A 23,975-nucleotide genomic window follows, 5' to 3' on the forward strand; every position below is an offset into this window, starting at 1 on the left:
CATACTAAGAAGACCTTCTAGCATAAGGATGTTTCAAAAAAATTACATTTTGTAAAGCACTCTCAGAGGAAACGGGTAGTTACCTTGTTTAATTTGCATGATGGTCTGGAATGTTATTGCCAAGCAAGGAATAAAATATCTTAGCACAAACCACTTGAAGTGAGGAAAACTATAACCTTTAAATTTATACACCTGGCTGTGGATTTGTCGAGTCTGATGATGACTAGAAACTTATCAAAAAGGAAAAATTAGCGACACAGATCTGATCTTATAACTCTTAAGTCATTTGACTACTGGTGACCTAACATGCACGAGAGCCGGTATTCACATATACATACAGATATGCATATACATGCCTACTTACGCATATATGTATACAGACAGACAGACACACACATATATATATATGCATATATATATATATATATATATATATATATATATATATATATATATATATATATATATATATATATATATATATATACTAGTTTGTGTGCCTTAAGTGCTGTTTTTCACTATCCTTCCCCTCTCAGTGCGTGTATATGAAACTAATGATATTTGATAAAAAAGATTTTTTTTTGTCTCATATTTAATATGTTTTGTTAAAATTTGTAGATAATTTATGTTTCACTGGAAAAATTTAATAATCTAAATTTTTCTAGGATATACTCAATATTATTACATTTATAAAATTGGGATTCTGTTATATTTATCTGTGTAACAACAGTCACATCTTAGATGACAACTCGTCAGCCTAATTTGATAAGATTGCTTGTATCCAAGTTTGCGGAACAACATAGACTAACTTCCGTAGGCCTATTCGTCTGGGTATATATAAAGGATCAAGAACTTTTGGTTCGGCAGTTCACCATGAGGGCCTTCGTCTTCCTGACGCTCCTGGCCTTCGGCCTTTGCTGGAAAACCGTTCAGGGAGATGATACAGGTAAGTTGCCCGGAAGAACCTCAAGTGATACCTTGAGTTTCTAACGAAGAACAGAATCAAGGGAAACATCTGTAAACACTTTCATAAAGCTCTTCAATTCAATTTTACTGTGACGTATGATGTTTTGTAGTTGTCTTCACAGTAGTCATTGTTGCCATAATTTCTGTAAACAAATTATAATTCTAGTATATGGTGTGAGGGAATAATCTTTTCTATTAAATGTCTTTACAGCTCAGAAGCAGCAAGATGTAAACCATCTGCTATGGAAGATCTACGATAAATTACAGTTCCCTGAGCTGAAAAGTGTGGCCCTTTCCTTTAATCCAGAAGCTGACTTGAGCAGTTACAAAGATGGCGGTCATGCTGTCCATCGACTGGTCCAGGAGTATACGGATGGAAGACTCTTGCCGCAAAAGACTTGGTTCTCTCTCTTCAACGAACGACACAGAGAGGAAGCTCTTCTCTTATTCGATGTCCTGATACAGAGCAAGACATGGAGCAGTCTCATTCAAAATGCAGCCTATTGGCGTGAGCGCATGAACGAGGGCCAGTTCGTCTATGCACTGTATACTGCCATCATCCACTCTGATTTAGGGCATGGAGTTATTCTACCGCCACTGTATGAAATCACACCTCACTTGTTCACTAACAGTGAGGTCATCCAGAAAGCTTACACAGCTAAGATGAGAAACACCCCAGGCAAATTCGAAATGAAATTCACAGGTACAAAGAAAAACAAAGAACAGCGCATTGCTTACTTTGGAGAAGACATTGGAATGAACCTGCATCATGTAACTTGGCATATGGACTATCCCTTCTGGTGGGAAGACAAATATGGACATAACTTGGACCGTAAGGGTGAACTCTTCTTTTGGGCCCACCACCAGCTTACCGTTCGCTTTGGCGCAGAACGTCTCTCCAACTGGCTTGATGTCGTAGATGAACTTCACTGGGAAAAACCAATTGTTGAAGGTTTTTCACCTGAAGCCACATATAAATATGGAGGAGAATTTCCGTCTCGCCCTGACAACATACTTTTCCAAGATGTTGAAGGTGTGGCCAGGGTTCGAGACATGATCATCACAGAAAGTCGAATTCGGGATGCCATTGCCCATGGATACATACTGGCCAAAGATGGCTCAACAATTGACATCATGAATGACAGTGGAATTGAAAAACTGGGAGATATCATCGAGTCCTCAATGTACAGTTCCAATGTCCAGTATTATGGCCAGCTTCATAATCTAGCTCACGTTATGCTTGGTCGCCAAAGTGACCCTCAGGGCAAATACAATAGGCCTCCTGGTGTTATGGAACACTTTGAAACAGCAACACGAGATCCAAGTTTCTTCAGACTTCATAAGTATATGGACAATATTTTCAAAGAACACAAAGACTCTCTTCCTGCATATACAACAGAAGAGCTGCTCTTCCCTGGCGTATCTGTACTGGGTATTGATGTTGACAGAGATCTCAAGACGTATTTTGAGGATTATGAATTTGATCTACGAAATGCAGTTGACAGTGCTCAGGGCATTCAGGAAGTGGATCTAAAGGCTAATGTTCGTCGACTGAATCATCAGGAATTCGCTTTTGTTGCTGACGTTAACAACAACAATGGCAGAAATGTGCTTGCTACCTTCCGTATCTTCTTGTGTCCCCAGTATGACAACAACAAGATAGAATACACCCTTTCTGATGGGCAATGGCAGTGCATTGAAATGGATAAATTCTGGAAGAACTGTAAGTCTTATGATATGTTGACATATTGTAATTACAATCACAGGAGAATTACTGATGCATTTGTCACAAATATTTTTACAATTGTTGTCTCAGCTTTTAATTCATATAACTGTGTGGTTTTTCATTTTGAATCTTAACCTTACCTCATAATTCCAACTAGTTGCACACAATAGAAGTGACATTTCTTCTCTTTCCAGTATCACCAGGATCAAATCGCATTACTAGAAGATCAAGTGAATCATCTGTCACTATTCCTGATACACCATCCTTCCAGACACTCATTGACGCAGCAGACGCAGGTAGAACCTTTGGTGCATTCCAGTACACACGATCTTGTGGCATCCCTAACAGAATGCTTCTACCCAAAGGAAAGAAAGATGGTATGGAATTTGCTCTGGTCTTGGCAGTCACAGACGGGTCTTATGACGCTGTTCATGGTGCTGCTGCTGTAAATGAAGATGGTGGCAACCACGCCCACTGTGGGTCCCATGGCGAACCATACCCGGATAAGCGCCCCATGGGCTTCCCACTGGATCGTCACATTCCTGACAAGAGGGTATTTGACGAGACTCCCAACTTCAAATACAAAATTGTGAAAGTCTACCACGAAGAGAGATAGATTTTCTTTTATTATCAGTGCCTTCATGACCCCATTTTGCCTCTATTGTGTCATGTTATAATCCATTTGACATGAAGTTTTGATCATATCACTTCATGGCATCTCTAGATGATTAGCATTGCAATAAAAAGCATTTGAAAAATTGTTTTGTTTTGGTTTTTCCAAATCTTAAGAAACTGCATTGTATTATTATTGTATGTATACTGCCCTAGGGTAGGGCACAGTATATGATTACTGTTTTACTTAAATCCCTGTATCAATGAGGAATTTTATTTTCTTCTTTGTTTTCATCCACACATTTATATTTACCTGTCTTTCATGAAACATTTGAAGACTCACTGAAGTTTCAAAATAGATCATGATCATGATCATTTTTCAGGTGACAGAAAAATGAAGCTCAGAGTAACTTCAGCTTCATTTTTCTCGTGTTTGTCCATTTCCCAGTTATGAAAATGCACCGACACGATTTTCCTATTGCGGATTTATAAAGCCTTGAAAAGGGACTTCTTGGACTTTTTCAGCATGAAACGATGGGCGAAAACAAACAAACAAAAAATGCGCTGAAGTCTCTTCGGCGCAATCGAGTTTTCTGTACATGGTATAATCAAGGCTACCGAAAATAGATCTGTCTTTCGGTGGTCTCGATGTAGTGTTGTATGAGCCGCGGGCCATGAAACTTTAACCACGGCCCGGTCGTGGCCTGGCCTATACCGTTGCCAGACGCACGATTATGGCTAACTTTAACCTTAAACATGAAAACTACTGAGGCTAGAAGGCTGCAATTTGGTATGTTTGATGATTGGAGGGTGGATGATCAACATACCAATTTGCAGCCCTCTAGCCTCAGTAGTTTTTAAGATCTGAATGCAGACAGAAAAAGTTCGGACAGAAAAACAGTGCGGACGGACAGATAAAGCGGGCACAATAGTTTCCTTTTCAGAAAACTAAAACTACTGGGACTGACTAAAAACCCCACCATTGAACGAAAAAATTTGGGAGTAAATTTTCCATAACATTTTTCAAGGTCACAGTTAGCTTGAAAGTTCACGTTGTTGCATTGCTGTTCACTTAAGTAGTGCATTCACTCAAGGCAGGTAAGTAAAGTATTAATCACACGTATTTAAGCACGGGATATAACAGAACAACTATCCACCCAATTATCCTCCATTCTTTTCAAATGAACAGACCATCGCAAAATACTCTGATTCATCCTGTGATCTATCCTTCACCTTTGCCAACCATTTTACCACTCTTAGGCTCTCCCATATTTCTCGTCTTCCATATCATCTTATGCCACAAATACGGCGTAAACAATTCATCTCAACAGTTTACATTCAACATCCACACTTAACTTCCATAAAGGAGAGTTGGTCCAACAATTTCTTCAAACATTCCAACTGTGGCTTCCATAGCCACTCCAGGTCTTTTGCACACATTCTGCTGCTTTTCTTGCCTCTTCTATTCAGTAAGTCACCTGTCCTCTCATCTCTCTAATTTCAAATACCCGTAAGACCATCTTTCTGGTTCCCATTTGCCTCTCTGCCATTTTTACTTGAACATTCTTGTCTTTTTTCCCCTACCTTTTGCAAATGAAAAACAAAGTGGACATTCCTCATTGCTAGAGGAAGCCCATCACGGTTACATTTGCATCTTCTCCGTTGATGGAAAATTTCAGTTCGCTTTACTTATTTAACAGGCTTGCCATAATGACGCAAGCCCTTCCTTAATACTGGTTTGTGGACGCTATCAGATTCTTTAGTATAATCAACAAGAGCCATCAGAATGGGATTTTCATGTTCTATACAATGCTGCTTAGTACTCCTTAACACAGTGTTCTGCTCTGTGCACCTCCTGCCTTTTCTGCAAAGAACTTCTCAATCTAAGCTTTTTATCAATTCCTTTATCCATCCTATTGAGAATAAGCATACTAAATATTTTCATTATACATGATGTAAGTATAATGCTTCTGTAGTTGCCACATTTTGAGGTCACCTTTCTGTGGTACCTTCAATATGACTTCCAATTCTTGATGGTCCGGCTTTTTAACGCAGTTCATAATCCAAAGCAGCGTAGTTAGTATACGAGGAGTCATTTCAATTTCGTTTATACTCATCTCTGCAGTGATTCCATCACAACCTGGTGTTTTTCATCTCTCAAGTTTCTTTATTACTGCTTCCAATTCAGAAACTGAATTCATTCATAAGCAAATTCAGGTCTTTCTCAGCATCGGGCAAATTACCCCCTTCGTACCTCGTATTCATGACTTCACAAAAATGTAAAACCCAGCGTTACCTTTCTTCTTCAGGTGATGGAATTATTGTCCCATCCCTCCAACTGACAGTATTTTTCTTTTTCTTTTCACCCACGGGTATGCCATTAATAATTTTGTCCGAATATTTCTCGCATCTCTTCTTGATCTTCGTTTAACTTCAGCATCCAAACTTGAGCATTTAACATTTTCTTCTAGCATCCAAATTTGAGCATTTATCATGTTTTTGTACGCATTCTTCATCTCCTCCCAGATGTTTATATGCATGTGCCTTTTGCTTCTGTCCATCACAGGTCCCATCCGATATCCAAGGTTCCGTCTTATTACCTACCCCTATGTCCCAGTACCTTTCTACCAGCAGACTGATATACAGTACATTCATTGCCTGCTCTTCCTCAGACATGGCTTCTAGAAAAACCAAAGCCTCTTCGTGTGCGTCCTCAAGAAGCTTTACTTTATCGAACGAAGAGCCTCCGTCAGCTTTTGTTGAGCGCTTTTAATTCCAGGTTATTGTGGCCAATGGTAAATTGGTGATACTCCCACACCTGCCCTTCTGTGGCTCCTAAGATTCCTCAGTGCGTTTCTTTTTCTGTCTCGATTAATGGGTTATGGTTTCTACATAAAACTGCAAACACACTCCCATAACATATATAAATATCAATTTAAATACATACAGTATATATATTATATATATAATACACATATATGTATATATATTTATATATATATATATATATATATATATATATATATATATATATATATATATATATATATATATATATGTATATATATATATATATATACATACATACATACATACATATATATATATATATAATTTATATAGTTATATATATATATATATATATATATATATATATATATATATATATACATACATACATACATATAGAGCCGAGAAAGGAAAAATTAAAAACTGGATTGAAGCTAGCACTTTTGTCTAACCGACATCGTCTGCCTGACATCATGAAGCCCACATTTTTGAGTCTGACGGTGTCAGATAACAGTAATAGCTCCAATAAAGCTATTCATTATAGTTTTCTGTAAAAGAAAACTATTGTGCCGGCTTTGTCTGTCCGTCCACACTTTATTCTGTCCGCACTTTTTCTCTCCGCCCTTAGATCTTAAAAACTACTGAGGCTGGAGGGCTGCAAATTGATATATCATCATCCACCCTGCAATCACCAAACATACCAAATTGCAGCCCTCTAGCCTCAGTAGTTTTTATTTTATTTAAGGTTAAAGTTAGCCATATCGTGCTTCTGGCAACGATATAGGCCAGGCCACCAACGGGCCGTGGTTAAAGTTTCACGGGACGCGGCTCCTAGAGCATTATACCGAGACCACCGACAGATAGATCTATTTTCGGTGGCCTTGATTATAGGCTGTAGCGACAGTACAGAAAACCCGATTGCGCCGAAGAAACTTTGGTGCATTTCTTACTTGTTTCCTTTTGGGACTTTATGACAGATTTTATGGTCATTGCATATTAGCTCGTGATTTTCAATTATATATATATATATATATATATATATATATATATATATATATATATATATATATATATATATATATATATATATATATATATATATATATATATATATATATATATATATAGATATAGATAGATAGATAGATAGATAGATAAATCTTGCAAACTTTCCCAGAAGCTGTTTGTATGTAATTGATTAACTGAAGCCAAAACACTGACAGTGTTAAAACGTTTCCTTGCTAGCCATAACAAAATTATTCTTTTCATTGAAAGCCTTGTTTTAAATCTGCTATCAGTTCAAAGAATATTAGTAATTAGATTTAAGAAGTCTCCCTAAACTGAATAAAAATCTTGTTTATATTTTCAGTTACGCAAAAAGAAATATTACTTGAGATTCTGTACAAACATTGAACATCTTATTAACTTTGTAGTATTTCCTAGGAGAACAATTAGCTTGTCTTTAGTTTACTTGTGCGTTTCACGTGAAGATGTCAATTTTAGTAGCTTTAAATCCTTTTCTAATGGCAAGGAAGTGCTGGTAAATATGATCGCATGAATGAAAGGAATAAGAGAACAAAACTCCTCACGGGATTCAAGTGACCAAATAATTTTTTGATTTAGCAAATTATTGGATAAAATCAAAGGCCAGTGAGCAACCAGAACCATTTTTTTTCAATAACTTTTTATTGCATTCTTCATCATCTAGACATTACAAAATATTCATTTATCCATTGGGAACATCAGTGTGTCATAAATCCAATAGTAAAAAGTTGAAAAATCTATATCTCTTCGTGGTAGACTTTCACAATTTTGTATTTGAAGTTGGGAGTCTCGTCAAATACCCTCTTGTCAGGAATGTGACGATCCAGTGGGAAGCCCATGGGGCGCTTATCCGGGTATGGTTCGCCATGGGACCCACAGTGGGCGTGGCTGCCACCATCTTCATTTGCAGCGGCAGCACCATGAACAGCGTCATAAGACCCGTCTGTGACTGCCAAGACCAGTGCAAATTCCATACCATCTTTCTTTCCTTTGGGTAGAAGCATTCTGTTAGGGATGCCACAAGATCGTGTGTACTGGAATGCACCAAAGGTCCTACCTGCATCTGCTGCATCAATGAGTGTCTGGAAGGATGGTGTATCAGGAATAGTGACAGATGATTCGCTTGATCTTCTAGTAATGCGATTTGATCCTGGTGATACTAGAAAGAGAAGAAATGTTATTTTTATTGTGTGCAACTAGTTGGAATTATGAGGTAAGGTTAAGATTCAAAATAGAAAACCAAACAGTTATATACATTAAAAGCTGACACATCAATTGTATAAATATTTGTGACAAATGCATAAATAATTCTCCTGTGATTGTAATTACAATATGTCAACATATCATAAGACTTACAGTTCTTCCAGAATTTATCCATTTCAATGCACTGCCATTGCCCATCAGAAAGGGTGTATTCTATCTTGTTGTTGTCATACTGGGGACACAAGAAGATACGGAAGGTAGCAAGCACATTCCTGCCATTGTTGTTGTTAACGTCAGCAACAAAAGCGAATTCCTGATGATTCAGTCGACGAACATTAGCCTTTAGATCCACTTCCTGAATGCCCTGAGCGCTGTCAACTGCATTTCGTAGATCAAATTCATAATCCTCAAAATACGTCTTGAGGTCTCTGTCAACATCAATACCCAGTACAGATACGCCAGGGAAGAGCAGCTCTTCTGTTGTGTATGCAGGAAGAGAGTCTTTGTGTTCTTTGAAAATATTGTCCATATACTTATGAAGTCTGAAGAAACTTGGATCTCGTGTTGCTGTTTCAAAGTGTTCCATAACACCAGGAGTCCTATTGTATTTGCCCTGAGGGTCACTTTGGCGACCAAGCATAACGTGAGCTAGATTATGAAGCTGGCCATAATACTGGACATTGGGACTGTACATTGAGGACTCGATGATATCTCCCAGTTTTTCAATTCCACTGTCATTCATGATGTCAATTGTTGAACCATCTTTGGCCAGTATGTATCCATGGGCAATGGCATCCCGAATTCGACTTTCTGTGATGATCATGTCTCGAACCCTGGCCACACCTTCAACATCTTGGAAAAGTATGTTGTCAGGGCGAGACGGAAATTCTCCTCCATATTTATATGTGGCTTCAGGTGAAAAACCTTCAACAATTGGTTTTTCCCAGTGAAGTTCATCTACGACATCAAGCCAGTTGGAGAGACGTTCTGCGTCAAAGCGAACGGTAAGCTGGTGGTGGGCCCAAAAGAAGAGTTCACCCTTACGGTCCAAGTTATGTCCATATTTGTCTTCCCACCAGAAGGGATAGTCCATATGCCAAGTTACATGATGCAGGTTCATTCCAATGTCTTCTCCAAAGTAAGCAATGCGCTGTTCTTTGTTTTTCTTTGTACCTGTGAATTTCATTTCGAATTTGCCTGGGGTGTTTCTCATCTTAGCTGTGTAAGCTTTCTGGATGACCTCACTGTTAGTGAACAAGTGAGGTGTGATTTCATACAGTGGCGGTAGAATAACTCCATGTCCTAAATCAGAGTGGATGATGGCAGTATACAGTGCATAGACGAACTGGCCCTCGTTCATGCGCTCACGCCAATAGGCTGCATTTTGAATGAGACTGCTCCATGTCTTGCTCTGTATCAGGACATCGAATAAGAGAAGAGCTTCCTCTCTGTGTCGTTCGTTGAAGAGAGAGAACCAAGTCTTTTGCGGCAAGAGTCTTCCATCCGTATACTCTTGGACCAGTCGATGGACAGCACGGCCGCCATCTTTGTAACTGCTCAAGTCAGCTTCTGGATTAAAGGAAAGGGCCACACTTTTCAGCTCAGGGAACTGTAATTTATCGTAGATCTTCCATAGCAGATGGTTTACATCTTGCTGCTTCTGAGCTGTAAAGACATTTAATAGAAAAGATTATTCCCTCACACCATATACTAGATTTATAATTTGTTTACAGAAATCATGGCAACAATGACTACTGTGAAGACAACTACAAAACATCATACGTCACAGTAAAATTGAATTGAAGAGCTTTATGAAAGTGTTTACAGATGTTTCCCTTGATTCTGTTCTTCGTTAGAAACTCAAGGTATCACTTGAGGTTCTTCCGGGCAACTTACCTGTGTCATCTCCCTGAACTGTGTTCCAGCAAAGGCCGAAGGCCAGGAGCGTCAGGAAGACGAAGGCCCTCATGGTGAACTGCCGAACCCAAAGTTCCTTATCCTTTATATATACCCAGACGAATAGGCCTACGGAAGTTAGTCTATGTTGTTCCGCAAACTTGGATACAAGCAATCTTATCAAATTAGGCTGACGAGTTGTCATCTAAGATGTGACTGTTGTCACGTAGACAGACACAACAGAATGTATTGTTGAATTCCAATTTTAAATGTAATATTGAGTATATATACTAGAAACCGAATAAATTGACAGTAATGAAAATTTAGATTTTAAGGTTTTTCCAGCGAAATAAAAATTATCCACAAATTCTCACAAAATAGTTTATGTATGAAACAAAAAAGATGTGTATCAAGTGTCAGTTTCACTGAGAGAAGAAGGATAGAGAAAATAAGCATTTTAAGGCACACACACTAGCATATATATATATATATATATATATATATATATATATATATATATATATATATATATATATATATATATGTGTGTGTGTGTGTGTGTGTGTGTGTGTGTGTGTGAATACATATGAGTGTGTAAGTAGTTTTGTATGTGTTCATTTGTATGTGCATGTGAATGCCGTCTCTCGTGCAAAGAATTCATCTCACGATAACTCAGAGTTTCGGGGCAAAGGCTGTCTTCATTATTTGGTCTGGTAAAAGACAGCTCAAAGAGGTCACTGCACTAAAAGATGCTTTAATCATGGCAATGCAATAAACTAATGAAAAGCTCCATGAAATATACAATGTGGAGTGTACACAGTAAGAGTAGAAATAAAGCATTTATGTTAATAGTAACAAGAAATAATGCAAAACTGGAACAAATAGATATCTGTGTATGTTGTGACGTAGAGAACGAAAGGAATCTTGAAGGTCCTTCGAGTTCAATTCGTAAGGAACGACGCGAATTAAAGGCCACTTTCACCTCTCTTTCTTCTCTTAACTTCATCCTGGGCATTATGCATTCAGAGGTCAAGGTCACTAATTACTGTATTGTACTTCGATCTCTAAAAATGTTTCAATTCGGTGTTTACTTCATGCATAGTTTTATACTATATATATTTGTTCCTAAATCGTTAAACATATAGCCTATGTAACCCAGTTTATATCATTTTACAGCTCTTCCTTGGGTGAGTCGGTGGAGTTGTGGCCTAGCACTCGCTGAGCCCGAGTTCGACTCTCCGGCCGGCCAATGAAGAGTTAGAGGAATTTATTTTTGGTGATAGAAATACATTTCTCGCTATAATGTGGTTCAGATTCCACAATAAGCTGTAGGTCCCGTTGCTAAGTAACCAATTGGTTCTTAGCCACGTTAAATAAGTCTAATCCTTCGGGCCAGCCCTAGGAGAGCTGTTAATCAGCTCAGTGGTCTGGTAAAACTAAGGTATACTTAACTTATATCATTTTACAGTCCATTAGACATTGCGCAGTAGATTCTTACTTTGCTTTTAATGTAGAATATTTTATAAATTGGTTACGCAGATGAGAAATTACCCTTCACCCGTTCTTTCTAACTCTGACACGGAGTTTTAAAATAGATGGCCAGCAAATTCCGTTTTACCCTACATCTTATTGTTCCGTTATGTTGAACATAAAAACCACATAGTTAGCATTAGAAAAATTCAGTTGGACTTAGATCATACATCAGTACGTTCAGTTTACAAGCAGTAAGGAAGAATGCCACATTGTGGCTTTGTTAGATGTCAGAGTAACTGGAAATAACACTTATTTTTGAAGTCAAAGTACTTCGAAACGGTAGCAAAAATAGACTCACTATTAGTGCAAGGTCCTCTCGTAATAAGCAAGCCAGACAATCAGGAACAAGATGGTCCGTTTCAATAGCTCCTCATCTATTCTGCCCTAAAATGGAAAACTGCAGTATCTGCAAAATTTTCGAAATTGAGATATGCCACTTATTGGGCTCGTGAAACACTAATACACAAGTTACTGCAGTTTCAGAATGATTCTTCAATGCTTTCCGCGAGTATTTAGGGGGCTCCATTTGCAGTATCTGCAAAATCAGTAGTAAGGCAAGGGAGTATCTACCATTTTTTTTTTCAGTTTTGTATTTTTGCAGACACTACAGTCTTCCATTTTAGGGCAGTACTAACCGCTGAACATTTTGATAACGAGTAGATGATGCATATGGATTGGGTCTTTAAGCATAATTCTACCTCACAAGACGTAGATGAATGTTCCTTGCTTGCCAAGAAAAATATTTTTACCGCCAGTACTGCTGCTACCTTTAATAATAATGAACGTACAGTACATGCCAGCCAGCCTTTGATCGTGTTACCCAGCCGCTTAAATTGGTAAATTTAACAGCTGGACTTTTGTATCCAAATACTATAGGTGAAACTTTAACCAGAAACGGCCCCATATGTGACAGTAGGATAGTATACGGGATTCCATATATATTGGGCAGTCGGAAAAACTTGGAAATAGCACAGCAGAAGTACAGCAGTACTGCTGATCAGAAATACAGTGCCTTTTATAACCATTTGAGGGCATGGTTTTGTCCAATTCGTTGGTCAGAATCACATATTGCTCTCGGGAATAGTCATCTCATCGAGAGAAATTTCAGAGAAACAGCCTGCAGTCAATATAGTGAGGAAAATAATAACAGTATATGTTTATTCAAGATACTGACTTATGTATTTACATAGATACGTATTTTGTCCTATTAGAATGCAACCCTTCATGTTTGATGAAGTATGTAATAGATAATGAAGTATTTTATGATATCCTGTAATAGCTGTAAGCACTGTTTACCGTATTAACTTTTTTTTTATTTTATGCAAATCATCCACTCAAATGTAAACATATGTATACGGTAGGTTGTTCAGTCAGTAAAGTTCCCCGGAAGAAGCCTGATGGAGGGCGACAACTGTTTGGACAAATTATGACCTGTATTTCCTTTCATGCTCTGTGGTTTCTCCTTCTTATTCACTGTAGAGTACATCATTATATATATATATATATATATATATATATATATATATATATATATATATATATATATATATATATATATATATATATATACACACACACACATACACACACACACTATATATATATATATATATATATATATATATATATATATATATATATATATATATATATATATATATATGCATATATATATACACATATATATATATATTTATTATATATATATATATATATATATATATATATATATATATATATATATATATATATGTTGAGCTGTTCCTTCCAGCAGAGATCGCTCCAGGGGAGAGATAACACAATGGTCACTGCCACACTCACATTTTAACTAATTCAGTTGTGGTGGAAACTCCAGCTGAGAAAAGCTTGCACATTATCATCTGCTTCATACCCCTACACGGGGTTCTTCAGCTCTGCGTCGAACCCCTTACTCACAGCCATTCATCACCATCTTGCATGCAATCATGCGCTTCTTGAACATACCTCTGTTACTCGTTCTGCCCAACAGTTATGTCGTCTATTCCTCCTTCCCCAAAGCGCTTCTGAATTATACAGTCTTTGCCAACCTATTATCAATTTCCCTCTCAAAATCCTTTGATCCGGCCTCTAACCCACGGTAACCTTTTTACCACTTCTACATATCTACTTATTTCTCAACCAGTAATTTCTTCTTAAACTGCCCATACTTTGCAAAGAGTTCATAAAGATACTGAACAGACATGGAGAAATATCATGCTGTTGTCTCAGACATACTTTTACACAAAACCAGTCATTGCTGATCTTCATATTGTACCAAACTTCACATCTATTGTAAAGTCGTTTAATCACTTTCAACAGCTTAACATGCATACTATACTTTCTCAACACCCTCCACGTTGCCCCTCTAATGACTCCATCTTGAACTTGATCTGCTGTCTAAACCTACACTGTCCTTCCCTATCAGTTCTTCCATCAAGTATCTTACTTCCTCAAAATCCTGTTGTACACCTTCCCTGGTTTGTTAGGTAACATTGTCCCTCTATGACTTACAGTCGTCTCTATCACCTTTAACTTTATACAGTGGAGCAATTATTTGTAACTTTTCCATCATCCAGATATACTTTATTAACCCTAGTCAGCTACAGTATTGCAGCATCTCACTTGTAATCCCCTAAACTCCAGAAGTCTTTTCATTCATCAACATTTTTGTAGCCTTCTTTACATCCTTAGAAGTCACTTCCACAAGTATTCCAAACTTTACACTAACCCTTTCTTCTTTTTCTTTGTCATTCATATCAGCCTCTCTTCTAGCCTCTGCATTAAACACACCTGTTTTTTCCGTAACCTATCTCTTTGCATTTAATTTACTTCCCTGTTGCTCCCATGCTGAGCAACTTTTTGTTTTCAAATGTTTTTTTTATTTATCCTCTCTCTCTCTCTCTCTCTCTCTCTCTCTCTCTCTCTCTCTCTCTCTCTCTCTCTCTCTCTCTCTCTCTCTCTCTTTAAATGACAGACTTTCAGTAGTTTTATGTGTGCGTGTTTGTGTTGAGTAACCCTAGACTTATGTTGGATTTTTTATATCATAATGGTTGTGATCCTTGTAGTTTTTAGTTTTTGCTTTTGCCATTTATCATTTAAAATAGCTTGTACAATATACAGATGATGACATTTTTATTAAAATGATTCACTTCTATCTTGAGTTAAGTGAAGCAGGTTTTTATCAGTAAGTGGTGTTGCTTTTGACACAAGGCTTATTTTTTTCACAGCGCTTGAAAGACAACTTCTGAAGCCTTCAGAAAGTTGGGCATGAAATAACTTTCCAGTATCTGTAAATATGTTATAGATAACAAATGTTCCAGATCTTATTCCTACCAGAGGTAGAACATAATCTCTGTGGACATTCATCAGCATTCTGTAGATAGATTATTATTATTATTAAAGTAGTTTAACCAGACCACTGAGCTGACTTTCAGCTCTCATAGGGCTGGCCATGCTGTAGATAGAAGTGGGCCTGACTTGGCATGGGGTCCTTTTCATTCATCTCTATAAAGATTATGTCAGTACCAGTGTCCCAGATGATATGCTCTACCAGAATAAGAATTTTGTTCAGTGTAGACATCAGCAGAATTCCTAGGCTATTATTGTAGTATACTAAATCAGGTTAAAATAAAGACTAGAGAAAGACTTGAATTATTTTTTCCCTAATGTGATTCAACAGTGTTGCCTCCACTGTTCACAGAACTCGAATAAGACAGACAGGCAGCTGCTAAATACGATAGATACATGACAACAGTTTGTAAACAGAAATAACCATTATGCATTACTTCAACAGTCATTTTACATCTACTACCCCTAACGACAGTTACAGATCGCAAACTCAGTATATAGCAACCTTTCTAATTTCTTTGTATTTTTATTTACCAGATTTTCAGCACTATCAATGCACAGTAAGTACAGACAAAATATAAAAGCTTCCATAACTATGCTGCTAAACTATGGTACTAAACTTACTATCTTTTGCCTCTCTCTCTCTGGCTTCGCCTTCGCAAAGGCTCTGTATTGATATCAGGTAATGAAATATCATCCCCCTCTGATCGGCTGCTAAGCATACGAAGAAAACAATGATTTCTCCACATAACTTACCAGTCGGGGTTATTTTAGCTTGGTAGATCCTGTTACGTAGTCCGACCTTAATGATTTTGCCTTTCCGGTCCTATTCTTTTGTAATATGTTTTTGGAAGCAGACGTAATCTCCTACAGCAAATTGTTTCAGGTCTTTGGAACTCTCATCATATCTTTCTTTAACCTTATCAACAATATTTTTCCTCTTTACCGATTTTTCACCCTCTTTCTTCTCCAACATCAATGCCTTGTGGTAAGTTTGGACTGTAGATCTAAAGGTTTCTTCCGAAAATAACTTGGTTCGGCGATCTTTCATCCATTTGTGGTGTGTTCCTTAGTTCTAATAAAGCCTCGTAAAAGGTCTCATCTGTTGTTTCCTTTTCAAGTGTTTTCAGCATAGTATTTACTTTCTTCACGAACTCCTCTTCATGCCAGTTACTACTTAGGAAATGCAGTGAACTTGGTGTCCATTTAGTGCCTTTCCTCTCTAAGAACTTCTGAGATTCCACTGTTCTGAACGGTGGCCAGCCATCAGTATGCATTCTTTGTGGTTTACCTGTGATAGCCAACATCCTTATCACAGGGTCTATAACTTTTTTCGCTGAGGAATCATCTCTTCATTTAGGAACCATCAGATATCCGCTCAGGTGATCAACATAAATCAGAAAATGTCTGCCTTTGCAGCAAAATAGGTCAGCTGAAACTCTCAAAAGATCTACTGGGTAATGAGTCTGACTCCAGAGTTTCCTTTCCTAAACTTGGAAGATAGCATTGTCATGCTTCACATTTTTCTGTTAGTTGTTTTATAGCATTTGCAATTCATGGCCAATATACACACATCCGAGAGCTCTGTTTGGTCCTTGTGATTCTTTGGTGGGCTATATGCAAACGTTCTAACACCAATTTTCTTTATCCTTTTGGAATTGCAAGTCTGCTTGTTATTAACTGTTAGTTTGTGTCGGATAGCTTTGAAATGCTTCACAAAACTGAGGCATTTTCAGAGCAACAGAATCACGCTTGACAGCATCAACAAGCTTCATATAATCGCTGTCAGCTCTGGCAGCATTCCGTAAACTTTCGATGATAGGTTCAATAACTAAGCAATCATTCAGTGTACAAATTTTCACTGACAAAATAGTGTGCAGGTATAAATCATACTCAGCTTAGTCTGGGTCATCAGTTGGGGCACACCCAGCAATGGCATGCTCCTACCCCTTTCTCCATTCGACTTGAAATTGAAATTGACTCTGAAGTTCTGCCTTCCAGTTCTGTAACTCGGCTTAGTCCGAGTCATCGAATAACTTAAAAAGTCGATGATCTGTGACAATGATGAAATGTGGGAGCTGTTAAGTAGTCTGTACTTTTTAATAGCATGTCTAGTTGCTGATACCTCCAACTCAATCATTGTATACTTTTTCTCCACATCAGCCAAGAATCGACTTCCACAAGTGGTATGTTTCTGTCCTTGATCAAGTTTTTGCATAAAGCTGAAACCTAGTCCCTTTAGTGTGATTCCATCTGTATAAATTCGAGTCTCCCTATTTGCATCAAAGTGTGCAAGAATTTGGGGGTTAGTAAGAAGTTTCTTCACTTCAGCAAAAGCTCTTTTGTGAAGGGGTAACCATAAAAACTGATTTTTACTTTCCAGAAGGTCTCTCAGTGGCACTGCTTCTACACTAATATGAGGAATAAATAGTCCCAACTGGTTTGCCATACCCATTAAACTTCGCAGTTCTGTTACATTAGTTGGGGTTGGAAAGTCTGCAATAACTTGTTTGCTTGAGTCTACTTTCGTGCCTTTCTCAGACAAAACAAATCCAGCAAATCGCATAGAACTTTGGGCAAATTTAGATTTCTTTGGGTTCAACATAACACCATGTTCAACAGTTGTTTTAAAAATGCCTTTACATCTCTTATATGTTCCCCACCTGTGCGACTGGATATTAATACATCATCCACAACCTTATGGGCCCTTTTTAAGCCATCAGTAGCGAGGTCTTCTCTAAATTTATAGCTATCACCCGTGTTAATAAAACCCAATGGTGCTCTCTTATACCTAAATCTTCCCCAAAGTGTCAGGAAGGTTGTCAAATCCCTCGATTCTTCTTGTATTTTTACCTACCAGTATCCTTAAATAGCGTCACAAACTGTTAAAAATTTACCACCATGAACAGTCTCATTTACAGCATCCTGGGGTGTCTGCATTGTGCACAGGTCTGTGTAAATGCAAGTTTAGCTTCGTCAAATCGACTGTCTTTCTGACACCTCTTGCAGGCTTAGGTACAACTACAGTTGGATGACACCATTCTGCATGCCTATCCCCAGCATGTTCAGTGACATCTTGTTGAATCATTTCATCAAGCTCTCTTTTCACTGCTTCTCGCAGTGGGTAACTCACTGGCTTTGCGTCATCCTTGAGTTCTATCTTCATTGGTGCATCTTTCATTACCTTTAATTTCCTGTTGCTTTGAAAAACTGGATACTCTCCATTAAATGAATGTTTCCTTTCTCTATTATCAGCAGTTTCTTTTGCCCCTACTGTTTCCTTAACTTCAGATACTTAATGCCCAAGTGATTTCTTCAAAGGAAATGGGAAATCTTCATGCACAATCCCAAGATTTTTACTGCCTGAAGGGATATGTACAAGTCTTCACTTCTTATGTCATTAAAAAATATCACATTTTCAATGCATTCATGCCCATTACATTTCAGGATCAACTCAATCTGGCCCAGTACGGCCAATGACTTTCCATTACCACTTTCAAGCTTATCATCAAAGTCTCAAAAATCCTCCTCATTTAGCTTTAGACCAGGCATCACCTGTTTGCCAGCAACTGTCATTTCAGCTCCTGTATCAGCAATAACATATTCATTTCTTAAATATGCCTTTCCTGGAAGGTAAAGATCAGTAGGTAACACCAAACATCTTTCCAAACAACTTAAAATAACAGGAATTTTACTTGCATTTCCAGATTTTTCTGCATGGGTTACAAACCTTTACTTGCTTTTTCACAGACCCTACTTTATTGTCCACAGTATCAGCATTTGTAACACAACTTGCCTTCAGCTGGACAGGATTTACCATTTAAATGAATATTAAATCCACATGTACGACATTTTTTTCTGTTCTGCATCCCATTTTGGAGTGTCACAGTGTTTTCTTCTGCTCCTGCTCTGATTTTTCTCACGGAATTTGGTTTTGTTAGCATTTCCCTTTAGGAAGTGGTGGTCTGATACCTGTTGCAAGGTCACTGGAAAGGAGAAGGAGAAGGATGCTATCTTCAAGGTCAGTAGAACATTGGTCAAAATAGTGCCTTTTACAATGAATCCCAAACGTGAGACCAATCTAAGGACAGATAAGGCTAAACAAAACCTTTAGAATGAAAAATTTAAAGTAAACAAGGGTAAGAGGACTAAACAATTCCATTTGACAGAAACAATGGTTTTCTTGCTAAAAGTGGTAAGAGTTTTGATTATGGAATTTGAAGATGTACAGAAGTAAGCTGTCAAGATTTACAAATACCTAGCAAAAATATTTCTAGTTATAGTAGCAGTATTATGACCTGGTAGTAGACTTCAGTATGAGTTGACTGGAACATTAGCTGGAGACACTTCCAAGCAATGTGCTCTCCTTTGCATAGGTCCAAAGTCTCATGCAGTTCTCTGAAAGCACACTGTTTACCAGCATATCCAGTTTGCCTTCCTTCTCTGTGAATGGAACTGGAATAAGAACATTATCACATGTAAGAATCAGTGGATTTTGTTTGAGTACGTTTATCCGTTTAGTGTGTTTTGTTTGAACCACTGTTCCCATGTTAGATCACCAGTAGTCAAATGGCTTAAGAGTTATGAGATCAGATCTGTATCAATAATTTTTTATTTTTGTTATGTTTCTAGTCATCATCAGACTCAACAAATCCAAAGCCAGATGTATAAATTTAAGGGTTGTAGTTTTCCTAACTTTAGATGGTTTGTGCTTTATATTATTCCTTGCTTGGCAATAACGTTCCAGACCATAATGCAAGGTAAACAAGGTAAATACCTGTTTCCTCAGAAGGGGCTTTACAAAATATCATAATTTTTGTTAACTGTCCTTATGTTAGAAGGTCTTCTCAGTATGTTTAATATTATTTTTAAAAGAAGACAAGGTTTTTCAGTCTTATTTTAAATCAAGAGTACAAGATCGATTATGTACTGATGTTAATTAGAATGATGAGGGTTTAAAATGAAAAAGTCATGGTCATGCAAGGTATTTATTATGCTTGATACTATCCGTCTTCCAATATCAATTTTTAGACTTTACATTATGTTCTTTATAGTAGAATGTTTTGTATAGTCAAAAATGATAAATCACGCTGTTTTGTGATCTTAATGGTGGTGGTCATCATGATATACTTTAACGTGAACGAGCTTGAAGTTGGTAGTTTCATCATAGACTCGTCTGTCTGGAATATAACGATCAATAGGGAATCCCATAGGGCGCTTGTCTGGATACGTTTCTCCATGAGCTCCACATTGAGCATGAGTACCTCCATGCTCAGATTCAACATCCGAGTGTGTTAGGTCATAGCTTCCATCAGTGACTGCCAGAATGAGAGCATAGTCCATGCCATTCTTCTTACCCTTAGGCAAAAGCATTCTGTTGGGAATTCCGCAAGACCTTTCGAATTCAGGCATGTTAAAACTACCACTGTCAGCTGCATCCATGAGAGACTGGAAGCTGGGCACATCAGGAACAGTGACGGAAGAGTCCCTTGATTTTCTTACTATATGATTTCCTCCAGGAGACACTGTAATAGAAAAGAGAGTATTAGTTTGAGAAACTCTGTTAGGGAATCTAATGTCAGAATTTAAGATAAAAAATATTTGAATTATAAATAAAGTAGATCCCAGAATTTGTAAGAACCATACGTACATTTCTTCCAGAATTTGTCCATTTCAATACAATGCCATGTGCCATTTGTGAAATCAAACTGCTCTCCATTGTTGTCATACTCAGGGCAAAGGTAGAGGCGGAAAGTACCAATAACTTCTTTTCCATTGTTATTGTTGACATCAGCAACAAAGGAGAAGTCATTGTGGTTGAGACGATGAACATTGGCTTTTAAATCAACTGTGGGAATGCCTTCAGCAGAATCTACAGCATTACGAAGGTCAAATTCATAGTCCTCAAAATATGTTTTAAGTTCTCCTTCAATGCTAAGGCTGTCAACGTTGACACCAGGGAAGTCTAGTTCTTCATGAGTGTATGGAGGAAGACTATATTTATATTCCTTGAAAATGTTATCCATATATTTGTGAAGACGGAAGAATGTAGGATCACGAGTGGCTGTTTCAAAGTGTTCCATGACACCTGGAGGCATGTTGTATTTTCCATGAGGATCACCTTGACGGCCAAGCATAATGTGAGCCGTGTTGTGGAGAGCTCCATAATACTGGACATTAGGACTGTACACAGAAGATTCAATGATGTCACCAAGTTTGTCAATGCCTTGGTCATTCATGATGTCAATAATCTTTCCATCCTTATCAGTGATATATCCATGGCCAATTGCATCGTGAATGCGACTTTCCATGATAATCATGTCACGAACTCTTGCTACTCCATCAACATCTTCAAAGTGAATATGATCAGGACGGGCAGGGAATTCACCACCATATTTGTAGATAGTGTGTGGGGCAAATCCTTCTTCTATTGGTTTATCCCATTGGAGTTCATCTACCATATCCAAATAGTTGGAGAGACGCTCAGAATCAAAGCGAACAGTGAGCTGATGATGAACCCAGAAGAAAAGTTCTCCCTTGCGGTCTAAGTGATGTCCGTATTTGTCTTCCCACCAGAAGGGGAAATCCATATGCCAAGTGACGTGATGGACGTTCATTCCAATATCTTCTCCAAAGTAGGCCACACGTTGTTCCTTGTTTTTCTTTGTACCTGTGAATTCCATCTCAAATGTACCTGGTGAGTTGGTCATCTTTGCAGTGTAAGCCTTCTGGATAACTTCACTGTTTGTGAACATATGAGGGGTAACTTCGTAGAGTGGGGGGAGAACAATGCCATGTCCAAGATCAGAGTGAATGACAGCAGTGTAAAGGGCATACACAAACTCTCCTTCATTCATATGTTCACGCCAGTATGCAGCATTTTTAACAGCACAGTCCCATTCCTTGCATTGCATGAAGACTTCAAAGAGCATAAGGGCCTCCTCTCTTTGGCGTTCGTTGAAGAGTGAGAACCAGTGATGCTGTTCAAGGAGTCTGCGATCTTTCTCTTCCTGGACTAGGTGCCTTGCTGCTTCTCCACCATCCTTATATTGCGACACATCTCCTACAGGGTCAAAAGATGCTGCATATCCTTTCAGATCATCAAAGTGGTGGTGGTCATAGACATTCCACAACAGGTGATTAACATCCTGTTGTCTCTTGGCCAATGGTACATCTGTGTAGAAGAAAAATTTTATTGTAAAAAAAATTCTATTATATCAAGACGTCAAACTTTTTCACAGTTTTCACCATGTACACAATTTTTTTTTTATCTAGCAGGAGAAATTAATTGAGGGAGCAGATTCCCATGGTACCATGAGTCTTCCCTAAGCTAGAAGTTTTCTAGACAAATGATAGTAAGTTTTTCTGGCTTTATTTTGATGTTTAGTAACTTTTCATTGTTTAAAGAACTAACATTTAAATATTTTTTGATAGTTCATTGGAATTCAGTAATTCAAAACGTTTTCTTTTTATGCAACTGTGCAACCGTAATGTTGTTGTCAATCTTTGTGCAGTGAAATAGTTGTCGATTCTTAGCAATTTTTCGATGGTCTAAAAATATTAATGATAGTGTGCATGACTACTGAACTGAAGAGATTTTTAGGTGTCCAAGGACTGACTTTTATAGATATATTTTCTTATAGTGAAATTCCACAAACAGTGAATATTTTCTTATAGTGAAATTTCACAAACAGTGATGCTTTGATTCTGATCATCTTTTGTGAAATAGACTCAATGGATAGTTTAAAGATCTATAAAGCATGGTTATTTTAGTCAAAAACAGTCACATAAATCATTATGGATGATTTAAAACCAACCTAAGAAGCTACAAGCGAGAGAGTTACGGATGTCGTCTGTCATTAGTGATTGTTATTATGATTACTAGTCAGGCTCAACCTTTAGTCACTGCAGAATGCTACAAGCGCAAATGTCCATTAATTAAAACGAAATGCTGGCGAATAAACCATATAAGAAAAATAGATACACTTGAGAATATAAAACAGCCAATTATGGAAGGAGACTCTCGTCAGCCTGCATAGTGAAAAACAAATTTATGCCCACTGTGACCGTGTGAAACTTCAGTAATTCAACCGCAGCACCAGGAAGATAAATCCTGATTTGGTCACTGCAAGAATGTCCCTCTGTAAAATGGGTATGGCATCTGACCTCACAAAAGAAAAGGCAAGGTTTTTAGAATGAATTGCTTATATAACACTAATCAGATGGTGGTAGTAGATGTTAATACTGAGATCCCGAATGAGAAATTTAATGACACGTTTTTATCTAACTATTCAAGGTACCAGTCAGCTTCTGAACACTAGTGAACAATAGTCAAAACGAGAAATGTCTCGAAATGAAAAAGAACCTGTACTAATACTCACCGGCGGCAGCAAAGGCTACCAGAGCGCACAAGACAAACACCTTCATTGTGATGTGGCTGGAGAGGAGTTGCTTGCGCTTTAAATACTCTTTCTGGGTTGCAATAAGAGTCAAAGTACAACAGAGGCCAAGTGTTGCGAATGTGGTTTATGATCATTACTGTTATCTGATAAAAAGAAAAAAGTGTTTACTAAGGTACCTTTTTTTTTGCTAGCACGAGCTGTCATTGTCCTTGAAGAATATGTTATATAGATCTGTAATGAGAGATAGGTAGGGTACAAAAAATTTTAGGTACATTTAGTGTAGATCAGACGTTACTTTAGTTTTAGAAGCTTGTTAAAAATTATCGTTAGTGATGTGTGTGTGTATATATATATATATATATATATATATATATATATATATATATATATATATATATATATATATATATATATATATATATATATATTATATATAT

The 23,975-nt window shown here is 37.5% G+C and overlaps 3 protein-coding genes and 1 long non-coding RNA gene across 4 annotated transcripts in view; 2 read left to right on the forward strand and 2 right to left on the reverse strand.

The window, feature by feature from the left end:
• Positions 1–23,975, forward strand: part of LOC136844584 (uncharacterized) — a 303,347-nt gene that overhangs the window by 52,681 nt on the left and 226,691 nt on the right. The gene's annotated exons all lie outside the window — the stretch shown is intronic.
• Positions 787–3,451, forward strand: LOC136845193 (hemocyanin A chain-like). Its single transcript, XM_067115230.1, has 3 exons — positions 787–946; positions 1,178–2,689; positions 2,887–3,451. The coding sequence occupies exons 1-3, from the start codon at positions 874–876 to the stop codon at positions 3,306–3,308; spliced, it is 2,007 nt and encodes a 668-aa protein (XP_066971331.1). The 5' UTR covers positions 787–873; the 3' UTR covers positions 3,309–3,451.
• Positions 7,746–10,358, reverse strand: LOC136845194 (hemocyanin A chain-like). Its single transcript, XM_067115231.1, has 3 exons — positions 10,238–10,358; positions 8,495–10,006; positions 7,746–8,297 (listed from the first exon to the last, which is right to left on the reverse strand). Exons 1-3 carry the CDS (start codon positions 10,308–10,310, stop codon positions 7,876–7,878), a joined length of 2,007 nt encoding a protein of 668 aa, XP_066971332.1. The 5' UTR covers positions 10,311–10,358; the 3' UTR covers positions 7,746–7,875.
• LOC136845195 (hemocyanin B chain-like) lies at positions 20,111–23,656 on the reverse strand. Its single transcript, XM_067115232.1, has 3 exons — positions 23,518–23,656; positions 20,787–22,310; positions 20,111–20,661 (listed from the first exon to the last, which is right to left on the reverse strand). Exons 1-3 carry the CDS (start codon positions 23,561–23,563, stop codon positions 20,240–20,242), a joined length of 1,992 nt encoding a protein of 663 aa, XP_066971333.1. The 5' UTR covers positions 23,564–23,656; the 3' UTR covers positions 20,111–20,239.

This window comes from Macrobrachium rosenbergii, chromosome 13 (assembly GCF_040412425.1).
Source record: "Macrobrachium rosenbergii isolate ZJJX-2024 chromosome 13, ASM4041242v1, whole genome shotgun sequence".
In the NCBI taxonomy this organism is placed as follows: domain Eukaryota; kingdom Metazoa; phylum Arthropoda; class Malacostraca; order Decapoda; family Palaemonidae; genus Macrobrachium; species Macrobrachium rosenbergii.

Bases quoted from the DNA above. Each gene is read 5' to 3' on its own strand.
- LOC136845195 (XM_067115232.1), bottom strand. From the start codon at position 23,563: ATGAAGGTGTTTGTCTTGTGCGCTCTGGTAGCCTTTGCTGCCGCCG. The intron at 22,311-23,517 runs GTGAGTATTAGT...TCTTCTACACAG, and splicing joins GGTAGCCTTTGCTGCCGCCG to ATGTACCATTGGCCAAGAGA. The intron at 20,662-20,786 runs GTACGTATGGTT...TTTCTATTACAG, and splicing joins GGACAAATTCTGGAAGAAAT to TGTCTCCTGGAGGAAATCAT.
- LOC136845193 (XM_067115230.1), top strand. From the start codon at position 874: ATGAGGGCCTTCGTCTTCCTGACGCTCCTGGCCTTCGGCCTTTGCTGG. The intron at 947-1,177 runs GTAAGTTGCCCG...ATGTCTTTACAG, and splicing joins CGTTCAGGGAGATGATACAG to CTCAGAAGCAGCAAGATGTA. The intron at 2,690-2,886 runs GTAAGTCTTATG...TTCTCTTTCCAG, and splicing joins GGATAAATTCTGGAAGAACT to TATCACCAGGATCAAATCGC.
- LOC136845194 (XM_067115231.1), bottom strand. From the start codon at position 10,310: ATGAGGGCCTTCGTCTTCCTGACGCTCCTGGCCTTCGGCCTTTGCTGG. The intron at 10,007-10,237 runs GTAAGTTGCCCG...ATGTCTTTACAG, and splicing joins AGTTCAGGGAGATGACACAG to CTCAGAAGCAGCAAGATGTA. The intron at 8,298-8,494 runs GTAAGTCTTATG...TTCTCTTTCTAG, and splicing joins GGATAAATTCTGGAAGAACT to TATCACCAGGATCAAATCGC.